A 12,580-nucleotide genomic window follows, 5' to 3' on the forward strand; every position below is an offset into this window, starting at 1 on the left:
CATGAGTGGCCGGACGGAAAAGGATTACGACAGTGCGACGCCAGCGTTGCAGCAACAAATGAACCTCGCCCGCCGCGCCTGCTGGAGCAGCTGCACAAGCACAGCAGCTCCTACCACACCCACTCCCACTCCCACTCCCGCTCGCAGCGCCGACTCCAATTCCAATTCCAGTTATCGCCTTGGTGCTATAAAAACTCAATTGCGCGAGAGAACCGCTTGCCAGGCAGTGAATCGAATGGCTCGAAATCAAAGCGTGCACCACTTGGCTGCACCGCCAGCAGTCGCACCACCGTGTGAGCAGCCATCAGCAGCCACAAAAATGTGTAAATACCGTGACAGCGGCAGCTGGCAGCGGCAACTGTTGCTCCTGTTATGCGGCATTTGTTTGCTCTTGGGCGGCATCGAGGCGCGTCCCAATATGAGTGCAGCCAGCAGCTCCAGTTCCAGTTCCAGTTCCAGCTCCAGCTCCAGCTCCACAATTAAGCCGGCGGATGCTATCCCACAGCTAAACGTAAGTTTGATTACTGTTTTGATAAGTTTGGGGTTGTCATAGAATATCGAACTGTCATTATTATAAGAGAGAGTTTTGGTCGATTCACTGGCGATTAAAATACATTGTAATATTAAAGAGTGTTATTTTTTTTTTTAATTTTATGTTTCACTATCTCTCATTAATCTTGAGATTTTTCTTTCTAATTCAAAAGAATAAAATACACTCCAAACGATCCAGTATCTGTTAAAATAATTATAATTATTAATTTGTATGTTAATATTTGTATATTAACATAAACACAAGACAAGGCAATATATATATTTATTTTTATAGAATTCAATCAGAGTATCCTTTATTGCCTTTGATGGCGCAGATGTTTGCCAACTTTGCTATCCATTCAATCTCTACATCTTTTCATTCAACTGATTTAGGATTCTTTGCAGGATTCCTCATAAGTACTCTTCCACTTTGATAGTGATTTGAATATTTATTCTCGATTCATCAGCAGGTTGTAGGTTCACCCAATGTTAATTTTTACTATTATACGAATTTTAGTAAATATCAAATAATTATCTTGACTACAAAGCACTGTCACATCCCCATCCACATCCTTCAATTTAATTACTGTTCTTAGCTTTGCTTCGCTTTAAATCTGTCGTTTCCCTTATTCTCACCGCATGAAATCAAGTCATTTATGCATAATTAATGAGCTGTCATTTGATTCCGACTGCTTTTCAATTGGATTTTGAGTGCCGTCAATTTGGTTAGCTAAATGTAATTGAGTATGAGAAACCTTTAAGCGGCCTACTCAAATAACTTCGATTCACTTCGAGTAGGCCAGTTAAAGGATTCTCATACTCTTTTAACTAATGCAAATTTAATTAGTTGCTTTGGCTGCCTTCGTTGCCAATAAGTCCTCAGGCATGGCCTGCTATTGGCCAATCGGCTCAACAGTCAGCAAAATTCAACGACTGCGCAAAAAAATTCAATTATGATAATTGGGCAAGTTGAAGCATTGCAAAACGGTGGAAATGTCTCATGTCATGAGTTATTAACAAATGTGTCGGCTGACGTCAATTGTTGACAGACAGAATGGACGGACAACCGACTGAAGATATAGTCTATGATAGATACGACTGTCCCAGCCTTAAGAGATAAATGTAGTTTGTAATATGACAGGGATTACTTTGGCTGATTGTTCCACTTAGTTAGTTAGTTGACTGACACAAAGATAAATGTATTTGATGTTGTGAAACAAGAACTCACCATTCAGCGAAAGATTAGAGCATGATAGAGGAATTATAAAAATTAAATGCAATATAAGAACCTTTAGTGGTTTATGAATTTGAGTCTGAAAACTGAAAGAAAATAAAGCCACTGACCTATAGCAACATATCGTGGACTGAAACAATTGGAAATGTCAAGCGACATATGATACATTATTTATAAGAATTCCATTCATGACTGTTTCCACTGAGTGAATCACCATTCAATTAACTGTCTAGCTGCTCGATAAAGTCCTTTCGACATTATTTGACATTATTTATGGACAATTACCAAAATGTGTACCAAATTCGACCTGACAAAAGCGAATCAATTACCGTGGCGCCCTGGCCAATGATTACATTTATGCTCCTATCCTTTCGCCCCAACGCGTTTAGCTGGCACAGACGACAACGGCGTCGTCCTCGTTGGCTGCGTCAACTGCGCTGCCGCCACCTCTGCCGCTGCCCCATGCCGCACACCTGAAATCTGACGCTCACGGCGAGAAGGACCTGTTCGATGTGTCGCTCGACGATGAGGAGGAGGCGGGTCATCATCATATGGAACGCTATCCGCTCTCCCAAGTGGATTTTGCACGGGTCAAGACGCCGTTCATAATTGGCATTTGGATACTGTCAGCGAGCATAGCCAAAATCGGTAAGTATATATGCTTAGTACCTACAGTATAACCATCTATATGGGTATATAACTCTAGTTGCTGTGTGTGTGTGAGAGTGGGCGTGGCTGCAGGCTGGCAGCGGTTGCCAGGCCAGCAAAATCAATATGTTTTATATAACGTCGGCTCTGCCGCTGTCAGTGACATGCAGCTTTACGTCAAATTGTAAGCGTGTGTGTGTGTGAGTGCCTGTATTGATGTGTAGGTGTGCAGCCCTGTCCCAGCTGAAGGACATTGCATAAGCGCCAGCCAAGTGCGCAACAAGCACAACGAAAACCTTGACACTGCCCCCTAAAAAGCAACCCCCAAAAAAAAATGTAATTCAATCCCTGCGCCAACCCCCAAGCTTTCGCTCAAGCATCAGCCCCAGGAGCAACAATTTGCTGATTGCATAAGCCATTTTGGCTGCAATCTCGATTTCCACCTCCCACTCCTCCCGCCCGTTGACCCCTTCGTGCTCTTGACTTTGTTATCAGCTTGGCTTGCTCTTGCAGCCGATTTAAACCTTGAATTCTTTTTGTTGTTTTTTTTAATATTTTATTCGCTCTTGCACAAAAGTCCATTTGCCGAAGGCCATCAAATATGCGCCCGAAAGGCACACGCAGCAGCAAACCGAAACCGCTCACCCACCCACCCATTGTTGGCCTCTTTTTATGGACAACTCCGCATTGGCAAGTGCCACAAGTGACCAGAGCCACTTAAATAATTATTAGAAACATTTTCAAAATGATGCCGAAATTATGCAAAAGTTTATTAAATAAAAGTCTCACTTTAAACTTGATGAAAATTTTCGGATAGGTTGCCTAGCCACAGGCTCTACTAAAGTTTTATAATGGAGCATTATATATGGATTAAAAAGTGTATAAATTTCATTAACGAATAATAGTTAATAGAAACTTTTATATAATGACTTTGATATGCACATCTAATCATTCATTATAATCAAAATATGTTGAGATATATCAAATATAATGAAATATATTTTATCTTATAAAACATTTACATGTACTTATTAATATGATTCTCTACAACTCTTTTTGGCATTTCTAGAAAACTTGCTAATCCAACTAAATCAAAATAAATTCTTGAAAATATATTTGCGTTGAAGTGCCTTAACTGCCTTGTTTTATGTAGCATTGTTTACTATATAGTAGTATAGTCATCAGCATAGCCATTGACCCAAATACAAAAATCAACAATATCAACAACAACAAATGTATATTTGCGAGGTATATGGGAGGGGATCTGCTGGCGAAATTTCCATGTAAATGGGTGTTTGTTGAAATGGAAATTGCTATTGTCTCGCTTTTTACAGTCAGTGTAACACCAGCAAAAGTATTCGTCGACGCCCACAACTACTCTGATATGTACATATGCAAATTCATGGGCATTGTTAGGCCCATGTCAAGTTTTTCTTTGCATTTAAAATTTATATTTGTTTTTCTTTTCACTTTACATTTCAGGTTTCCACATGACACCCAAGTTGCATCTGATATTTCCGGAATCCTGCCTGCTGATTGTCGTGGGCGTGGTCATTGGCGTTGTGCTCTACTTTTGCACGGATGTTGCCGTCTCCCCACTCACGCCGAACACGTTCTTCTTCTACATGCTGCCGCCGATAATTCTGGATGCGGGCTACTTTATGCCGAATCGCATGTTCTTCGACAACCTGGGCACCATCCTGCTAATGGCCGTCGTCGGCACCATCTTCAATGTGGCCACAATTGGTAAGCGAATCCAATGAATTGATTTCCATTGAAGTTGCGTCATCGACATCGTCATCGTTATCGTGTCTGTGCCGCCAATTGAGTGGAACGCGACCCTTAAGTGTTTTGAAATTGAAGTGGTTGCTCAGCCATGACTGCACCACTTGATGGTGGATCACACTCATCCATTACGCGCGAAAGCTCAATTCATTTGCTCTCTCATGGAGCTCAACAGAAAGCAGAGATAGCCTGAGTGGAGGGAGTATTTGCAGTATTAGTGAATATGCTGAATTGATAAAATGTTGGTCGAAATCAAACTTTTATACTATATCACTACAACTATATGTGAATAGTTTCACAAAAGTCTACTTTAATCTCTTAAAAATCATAAAGTTATTTTAATCATTTCCAGATTATCAATTCAGCTTATCTTATAAGTATGTGATCATATGATTTCAATTTAAAACCTTTTCGGAATGTAGAACGGAAGGCATTTGGAATTACATAGTTATTGAGATTATATAGTTATTAACTATTGATGATAAAGACATATACACATATGTACTTTTTTTATTTCCTCTTTAAAGACCAATATTAATTTATATAGATACTAAATCAAGAATATGAAATGAATGATGTAATGTCAGTGCAGGCAGCGTAGCGTTAACATTTCAATTGCAATTTTCACACGCCGACAAAGTCAGCAAAATTACTGGATACATATATGGAGCATTACTTAGAACACACTACAATGGCGACACGCTTGTTACACACACACACACACACACACATCAAAATTTGTGGCACGCGAGCAACAAACATTGTTGTCCAAGGGCAGGGCAACATGAGCATGGAACGGAGAAGGGCTGGATGCGGGGTATGGGGGGAGGGAACAGTTGTAGATGACCGTTTAGACGTGATTTATGCCAAATGTGGCACCGCACGGCATTGATGTGTGTATGTGTGCATGCATATACACATAGATAGGCACATGCACAGATACAGATACAGATACAGATACATGCCTGTATCTAGGGTAATTTTTGAGGAAACGAGATTTAATGATGAAGGCACGAGGCATTACGCTCGGTTGGCTCACACCCGCACAAAGTGATTTTAATGAAAAATAAGCAAATATTTACAGATCTGAGAGATTTTGTTACACCTAAATGTTGACAAATGTTAGATAAAGCCAACACCAAAACTCATATTAAATGTAGTGAGTGTTTCCTTGAGTAAGTTGAAATTTAAGATTTTTGTTGGTGTCTCGTTGACATTTTATTACGCGTGTTTTTCCAAGTATTTTACTGTAGGTACTACCAGTGTTTCCACTGATATACAACGCTACTAGATATTGTTACAAATGTTAGATAAAGCCAACATTGAAACTCCAGTTGAAATTTAAGATTTTTATTGCTGATTTCTTGAGGTTGCTTTGCATGGTCTTTCTCGAGTATCATTCTAGACCAACTGTCTGCATTTCTACTGCTATACATTCACTTTTAAATATATGCTGTTATTAATTTTCCTGCAGAGCCACAACATATCCTTTACTTTTACTCCTACTGCCTTACTCCTGCTCCTAAATTAAACCTGTGCATTAGCTAATCGCAAATTGAATATATAGTAATTTCAACAAATAATATTAAAACAGCGTACTCCCATTTCAATTGCATTAGAAGAACTCGGTTTAATTAAGTGTGCGCACATGTGCCGACGTGTGCGACTGACAATGCAATAAACTGGAAAAGAAGAAGAAGAGAAAAATAGTGTAGAGATTCATGCCCCTTCTTGCATTGCAGGTGGCTCGCTTTATGCGTGTGGCGTGATGGGCATCTTTGGCGATGAGATGCCCAAGCTATTGGATGTCTTTCTGTTTGCGTCGCTTATTTCCGCCGTGGATCCGGTGGCCGTCCTTGCCGTCTTCGAGGAAATACACGTCAACGAGATCCTCTACATTGTTGTCTTCGGCGAGTCCCTGCTAAACGATGCCGTCACGGTAAGTGCAGTTGCTTTTATTGGGTGATTCGCCAGAAACTTTTACAAGCCCATCAAATCATCGTTTAAGCCACGAAACAGCTCCTCTCGAAATGCAACTACCGATTGCTACTAGCTGGCCGCCATACAATATACATACATTCGTTTGATATTCTCTTGCAGGTCGTCATGTACCACATGATGGAGGCCTATAACGAAATTGGATTGCCGCACATAATGGCACAGGACATTGCCAGCGGCGTTGGCTCCTTTTTCGTTGTGGCTCTGGGAGGCACTGCCATAGGTAAGACGCAAAGCCAATCAATAAATACATGAATCGAAAGTATATATGATATAATGAGTGAAAACATATTCATCCAGCTGTAGTTTATTATAAATGCATAATCAGATTATAGATTATATATATAATATTAAACATAATGGAGGAGAAGACATCCAGAGCACTACTGTAGTTGACATTTCTAGGAACCTTATTCCAATACCATGTTCACCTTACACTGAGACGTCTGCTAGACATCTATCTACATGTTTATTTAAATATATTTTTATATACCTTTTCAATTCATATTTTACCTGTGTCATTTTATTTTCCTTATGCAGGCATCATTTGGGGCTTCCTAACCGGTCTGGTTACACGATTTACGGATCATGTGCGTGTCATAGAGCCCATATTTATATTTGTTATGGCCTATCTGGCGTATCTAAATGCGGAAATCTTTCATATGAGCGGCATACTTGCGTAAGTATGATCGAAATAAAACTAATATAATTATTATAATTTAATACTTCCACATTGCTCTTTTTTTTTCCTTTCTCTCTCTGTCTCTCTGACTGTCTCTCTCTATTGTGCAGCATTACCTTCTGTGGCATTACAATGAAAAACTATGTGGAATCGAATATCTCTCAGAAATCGCACACGACCGTTAAATATGCCCTGAAAATGTTATCCAGCTCGGCGGAAACAATTATCTTCATGTTCCTAGGCGTGGCGACAGTCAATAACATGCACGTGTGGAATACGTGGTTTGTGGTGCTAACCATTACCTTCTGCTCCGTTTTTCGTGTTATCGGTGGGTGATCCAACTACCCTTTCAAATGTCCATTACTGAAATCATTCTCTACCTGCACAGGTGTGATTATATTGTCGGCCATTGCCAATCGTTTTCGACTGCACAAATTGTCGCGGGTGGATCAGTTCGTCATGTCGTATGGCGGTCTACGTGGCGCTGTTGCCTTTGCTCTCGTGCTGCTCGTCGACGAGAAGGTGGTCAAGCATAAGAACATGTTTGTGACCACAACCATAGCTGTGATCTACTTTACGGTGTTTCTGCAAGGCATCACCATAAAGCCCCTCGTCAAGATACTGAATGTGAAGCGAGCCAACAAACGCAAGCCCTCCATGAATGAGCGCATACACGAACGAGTAAGTTTAACACGCTTGTCAAATATACAACTGCTAGTTACAAATATTGTTTTGATAAATTATAAATATTATTCTTCAAAAACCTGATGAAAAATTTTGCTAATCTACATTGAATATTTTATTTCTTTACCTTAGTTCATGGACCACTTGATGGCTGGCATTGAGGATATTGTGGGCAAGACAGGCAATTACAATGTGCGCGATAAGTTCAAGCGTTTCGACAATCGCTTCATACGCCCACTGCTGATCAGAGACCTGAAGGTAGGCATCGAATAAAATAATCCTAACCAGCTTGACTCTCGAATTATTTAAACTCTATCTCTATCTCTGTCTGTTTTACTCTTCAGGGCGCTGAACCAAAGATTATTGAGACATACTCCAAGCTGACCATGCGCGATGCCATGGAGGTGATGCGTCGCAATCCCTCAACCATTGGCCAGATGACGGGCACCGAGTCGATGAGTGCTTTGTTTAGGAATTATACCAATAATTATATTGGGGGCAGGTGGGCACCGCCAACCATATACACCACCTGGTAAACGAATTTTGGATAATCGATAATCAATAATCGATAACGATAACGATAACAATAGCAGTACAATGCATGTATGCAACAAATTAAACAACAAAACTTTTGTAGTCCTTTCTTAGCATGAACAGCACAAACAATTTGATTGGCTCCTAATTTGTACACTCAATAATACTTCTCTCTCTCTCTCTCGTACACTGTTATTCTCTATATATTACTTTTGCATATCTAAAATTCGTTTATCTGTATCTTTAGTTAATACTTGGTTGTGTTATATGTACATAATATTTAAAAACTTTATATTATTGCCTGCTAATCTCTTGACTCGCACAGTCCAAGCTTGACAAATCTGGATAACTCGTGTTCCCACAACCTGGACATGGCTGAACTGGACTATAATCCATCGAAAAAGGATTTGACTGATGCCAAGATACATCACTTGCTCGCCGAAGAACTTAAGCCCTATCGAAGGGTATGTATACCGATAATGAAAGAGCAGTATTCAGCATTTCAGCATAATAATCGATTTTGGTTTGGATTTCTATGATATAGCAGTACCAGTTTTATCGACTACTACTATATACCTTATAGCATTTTCACAAACACATATAGACACACACACACAGCCCAAGTTCTTAAATACTAACCCAATATATGATATATTTATCACGAGTCTAATCGATCTCACAAAAAATACTTGACGCCTCGTAGACGTATTTGTATTTTATGCTTTCACCTTAGTTTCCTTTATGGGCATTTGGTTTTGAGACACGCTTCTCTCTCTATCTCTTTCACTCTTTCTATCTCTTAATATATATAAATATCTATATTTATCTATCCCTCTCACATACTCTCTATTTACATATGCTGATTATATCTATATATTTAGATATATTTGTAATTAATCGTTTGTTTGATTTCTTCCCGTTGTTACGAACTCAACTTCGACTTCAACTTCTCGTCAACGTCACGTATTCAACTAAAACAAAAATATATCCGAAAACTACTTCAAATTTTTGTGTGCTTTGAAAATTATTTACGAAACTGTACAAAAATATTCAAATATTTTCGTAATGAAAGGCTTCCATACAAATGGTACGAATAAATTGGTTCAAACTGATTTAAGAGTTTTCTGTTTCATTTTTAGTTTCGTTTACTTAACAAATTTGTATAACTAATTTTAATTAAAACAAATTTTTTTCTGTATATGTTACACTCTTTGTGAGTCTGTACTAATGACCGCAAAATGTTTTTGTAATGCATATAATTAATTATACTAATTAAATAATCAACAGTTTCTAGTAAATATCTTAATGTATTTCAATTGGTGTCTATATGAAAACAAAACACAAAAAAACAGTCTTTAAATAATCGTATTCATAAACAAACTTTCACTAAACGGAAAAATAATTCTCACATGTTATATAAATATACATATCTACATAAATGTATACTTAAATCTTCATAAAGATCTAAAGTCAGATTTGATATTTTAAGTTTAACATCAAACAAGCTAAAAATAAAGATGTTTAGATATAGATAGACTCAACAGTATACATATAAAATTGGTTCAGCTAGAGTTTAAATTAAATAGATATGAAAATCTTTAAATATATTCTTATAAATAACTATTTAAAAGATTTGCAATAAATTAGATGTAGAACATGATAAATTTATAGAACAATACTTAACATTTTTGATTAGTTTTGTTGCCATAGAATTTAAATTTTCGTTAAAATAAAATGGTTATTTAATTGAAAGTCTTATAATACGAATTGCACACCTGAATCGACCACCCTAGCCGATTCAGTGTAAAGGCACCCACATTTTTCTTCTATTTTATTTATTTGTTACCATTTTTTTCACGAAAATAATATAATTAACCTTCTACTCTTGCAAGATATATTATTACACACACTGTTTAGCAAGAATCTAATATATATAACTCATCTATAATCAATATTTGTTGTGTTACAATGTGTTATCCTTCTAATATTATATATCTGTATACTCTTTTCAAAATATGAAATAATGCTTGAAACAAATGAATATGTATGAGGTCTGTTCAATAGTTATCTATTTTCTTCCCTTCAGATATTAAACTAATTTTATGGCCTACTAATTTGGTATTTCTTTGAAATAGAAAAAAATCATTCAAAGCCTGAAAAATATAGGACATCATTAGTGTCTGAAAGCCATAAAAGGATTGAAAATTCAAACTTGTCGCCATAGCTGAGTGACATGATAATGTATCATTTAAGAATATACCGCCTCTACGTTTATTATTGGAAAGAGTATTCATGTTTCGGCTGATCCGAAGTTAACCCTCAATTGTTGCGCCCAAATGCACCGTCCTTGATAACTCAATTAATATACATATATAAATATACATATACATACATATATATAAATGTATTATTCAGATGGCATAATCTCTATATATGTATAATCTGTACAAATGTTATGCGACCTTTTTACACCGTAATCAATTGTTGTTTATGCTAGTTCTCAGCAAAATAAAATAATACATTTTTCTTTATGTGAAATAACTGTTAAGCATTGACCCGATGCTAGTTAATCCTTTTAACGATTTCTATATATACAGCTGCGAAAAATAAAATAGCACCACTTGCATATTCAGAGTTTGAGGAGTTCTCCTGGACACATTTATCAATGTATTGATGTAATTTTTTCACTCAGATAAGCAGAAATTAATTAGTTATTACGGCAAAAAAGAATTATTACAAAAATATTCATAGTTTTTATATAATTCAAAAAATTCTCAAAAAAGTCGAAATAATGCCGAAAAAAATAATAGCACCACTACTACTTTTCGAGTGAAAACCTGTATTTTTAGCAGAGTTACATATCTTCAAAAGCCTTTATTGATGAGATTTGTTGTTTATATATCTATTTTAATTAAAAAACTTACAAAATTTGTAAAAATTTTCAAAAAATGGGTCATGGAAAGTATTGCACCCCCGAACAACGCAATCTAATCAAAAAGTTGATTTCGGGTCGAAATTTTCACAGGAGAGTTGGTCGTTTGATGGGTTATTCACATAAAAAGATCCACCATGCATTAATCCATAAAAAAAATGGTGAAAAATGCGGACGGCGTTGAGTTCTGACCTAGCAACAGATGACTTGACTCATTCGCGTGAGTAAAAAAGATCCTTTTAAGTCGGCTACTCAACTGAAAAAGGACCTAAACATATCAGCAATAGACCAAACAGTACGGAAATACTTAAAACATTACGATTTAAATGCTTTCCGTTCAAGAAAAGTATCATATTTGAATAGAAAACACATTTCTAAACGGATGGCATTGGCAAAGGATCACAAATATTGGTCTGCGCAGGAATAGAGCAACATTCTTTGGCTTGATGAAAGTAAGATGATAATGTTTGGTGGAAAGGGATCGCAGTCCAACGTTAGAAGTCCACAGAACTTGCAATTCAACCCTAGACGTACAACAAAAACCATTAAAGGTGGAGGATCAAATGTAAGGGTATGGTGTTGCTTTTTGTACTATGGTGTAGGCCCAATTCATTGGATCAAAACCATAACTGACCGACATGTTTATGTTGATATATTTGAATAAGTGATGCTGGATACAATATACCACTAAAATGGGTCTTCCAGCAAGACAATGACCCCAAAAACACCGGAAGGAAAGCGAAGGAATGGTTCCAGGAGAACTCAATCGACTAACCTGCACAGCCGGCGGACCTAAATCTAATCGAAAATTTGTGGGCAGATGACAGAAAATAGTTTCTGAATGTAATACAAGCAATGCAAAAAAGTTTTGGGAAGTCGCTTAGGAGTCCTGAGCTAAAATTCCCTTTAAACGATGTCAGGACTTGGTTGAATCCATGTCTGGGCGTTGAGCAGCCCTAATTGCTAACAAAGGCAAATCAAATAAATGCTAAATTTAAGGGAGTATATTTATTTTCATTTGTCATTAACAATAAACTAAAAGTTTTTACTCATTTTAATTTTTTAAATGATTTTTAGCGCAAAATGAAAAAGTGGTGCTATTATTTTTTTCGGCATTTTTTCGGCTTTTTTGAGAATTTTTTGAATTATATAAAAACTATGAATATTTTTGTAATAATTCTTTTTTGCCGTAATAACTAATTCATTTCTGCTTATCTGAGTGAAAAAATTACATGAATACATTGATAAATGTGTCCAGGAGAACGCCTCAAACTCTGAATATGCAAGTGGTGCTATTTTATTTTTCGCAGCTGTATATATATATATATACATATGTATATCACCTAAGAACACTAAATGTTCGTATATGTCTGATTTTGCATTAAATGTGCTTTCGTCATATTCCTTACAGCACCGTCGTCTTAGTTATAGCCGACACGCAGTAGATGACAGAGATTTGTCCACACAGGTGAGTTCATGAAAACACTTTGACAAATCTCTGAGAGCACCTATAGAGTACTGTCGCATATCTATATTTAACAAATATGATTTC

General features: G+C 37.0%; 1 protein-coding gene across 27 annotated transcripts in view; it reads left to right on the forward strand.

Annotated features, from left to right (window-relative positions):
* The window catches only part of Nhe2 (Na[+]/H[+] hydrogen exchanger 2), a 23,342-nt gene continuing 10,762 nt past the window's right edge, over positions 1-12,580 (forward strand). For 13 of the 27 annotated variants that reach the window (XM_089257156.1, XM_089257166.1, XM_089257160.1 and 10 more), the window contains exons 1-13: positions 1-511; positions 2,155-2,413; positions 3,896-4,159; positions 5,941-6,137; positions 6,299-6,419; positions 6,737-6,875; positions 6,989-7,206; positions 7,267-7,559; positions 7,695-7,820; positions 7,907-8,094; positions 8,422-8,560; positions 9,169-9,183; positions 12,440-12,496. In XM_089257156.1, the coding sequence (XP_089113282.1) occupies positions 2-511; positions 2,155-2,413; positions 3,896-4,159; positions 5,941-6,137; positions 6,299-6,419; positions 6,737-6,875; positions 6,989-7,206; positions 7,267-7,559; positions 7,695-7,820; positions 7,907-8,094; positions 8,422-8,560; positions 9,169-9,183; positions 12,440-12,496 (2,526 nt within the window). In that variant the 5' untranslated portion in view covers position 1. The remainder of the gene's footprint in view (positions 512-2,154; positions 2,414-3,895; positions 4,160-5,940; positions 6,138-6,298; positions 6,420-6,736; positions 6,876-6,988; positions 7,207-7,266; positions 7,560-7,694; positions 7,821-7,906; positions 8,095-8,421; positions 8,561-9,168; positions 9,184-12,439; positions 12,497-12,580) is intronic. The other 14 variants (XM_089257161.1, XM_089257162.1, XM_089257168.1 and 11 more) reach the window with 3 other exon arrangements.

This window comes from Drosophila navojoa, chromosome 3 (assembly GCF_054131105.1).
Source record: "Drosophila navojoa isolate 15081-1374.11 chromosome 3, UAZ_NAV_1.0, whole genome shotgun sequence".
Lineage (NCBI taxonomy): Eukaryota > Metazoa > Arthropoda > Insecta > Diptera > Drosophilidae > Drosophila > Drosophila navojoa.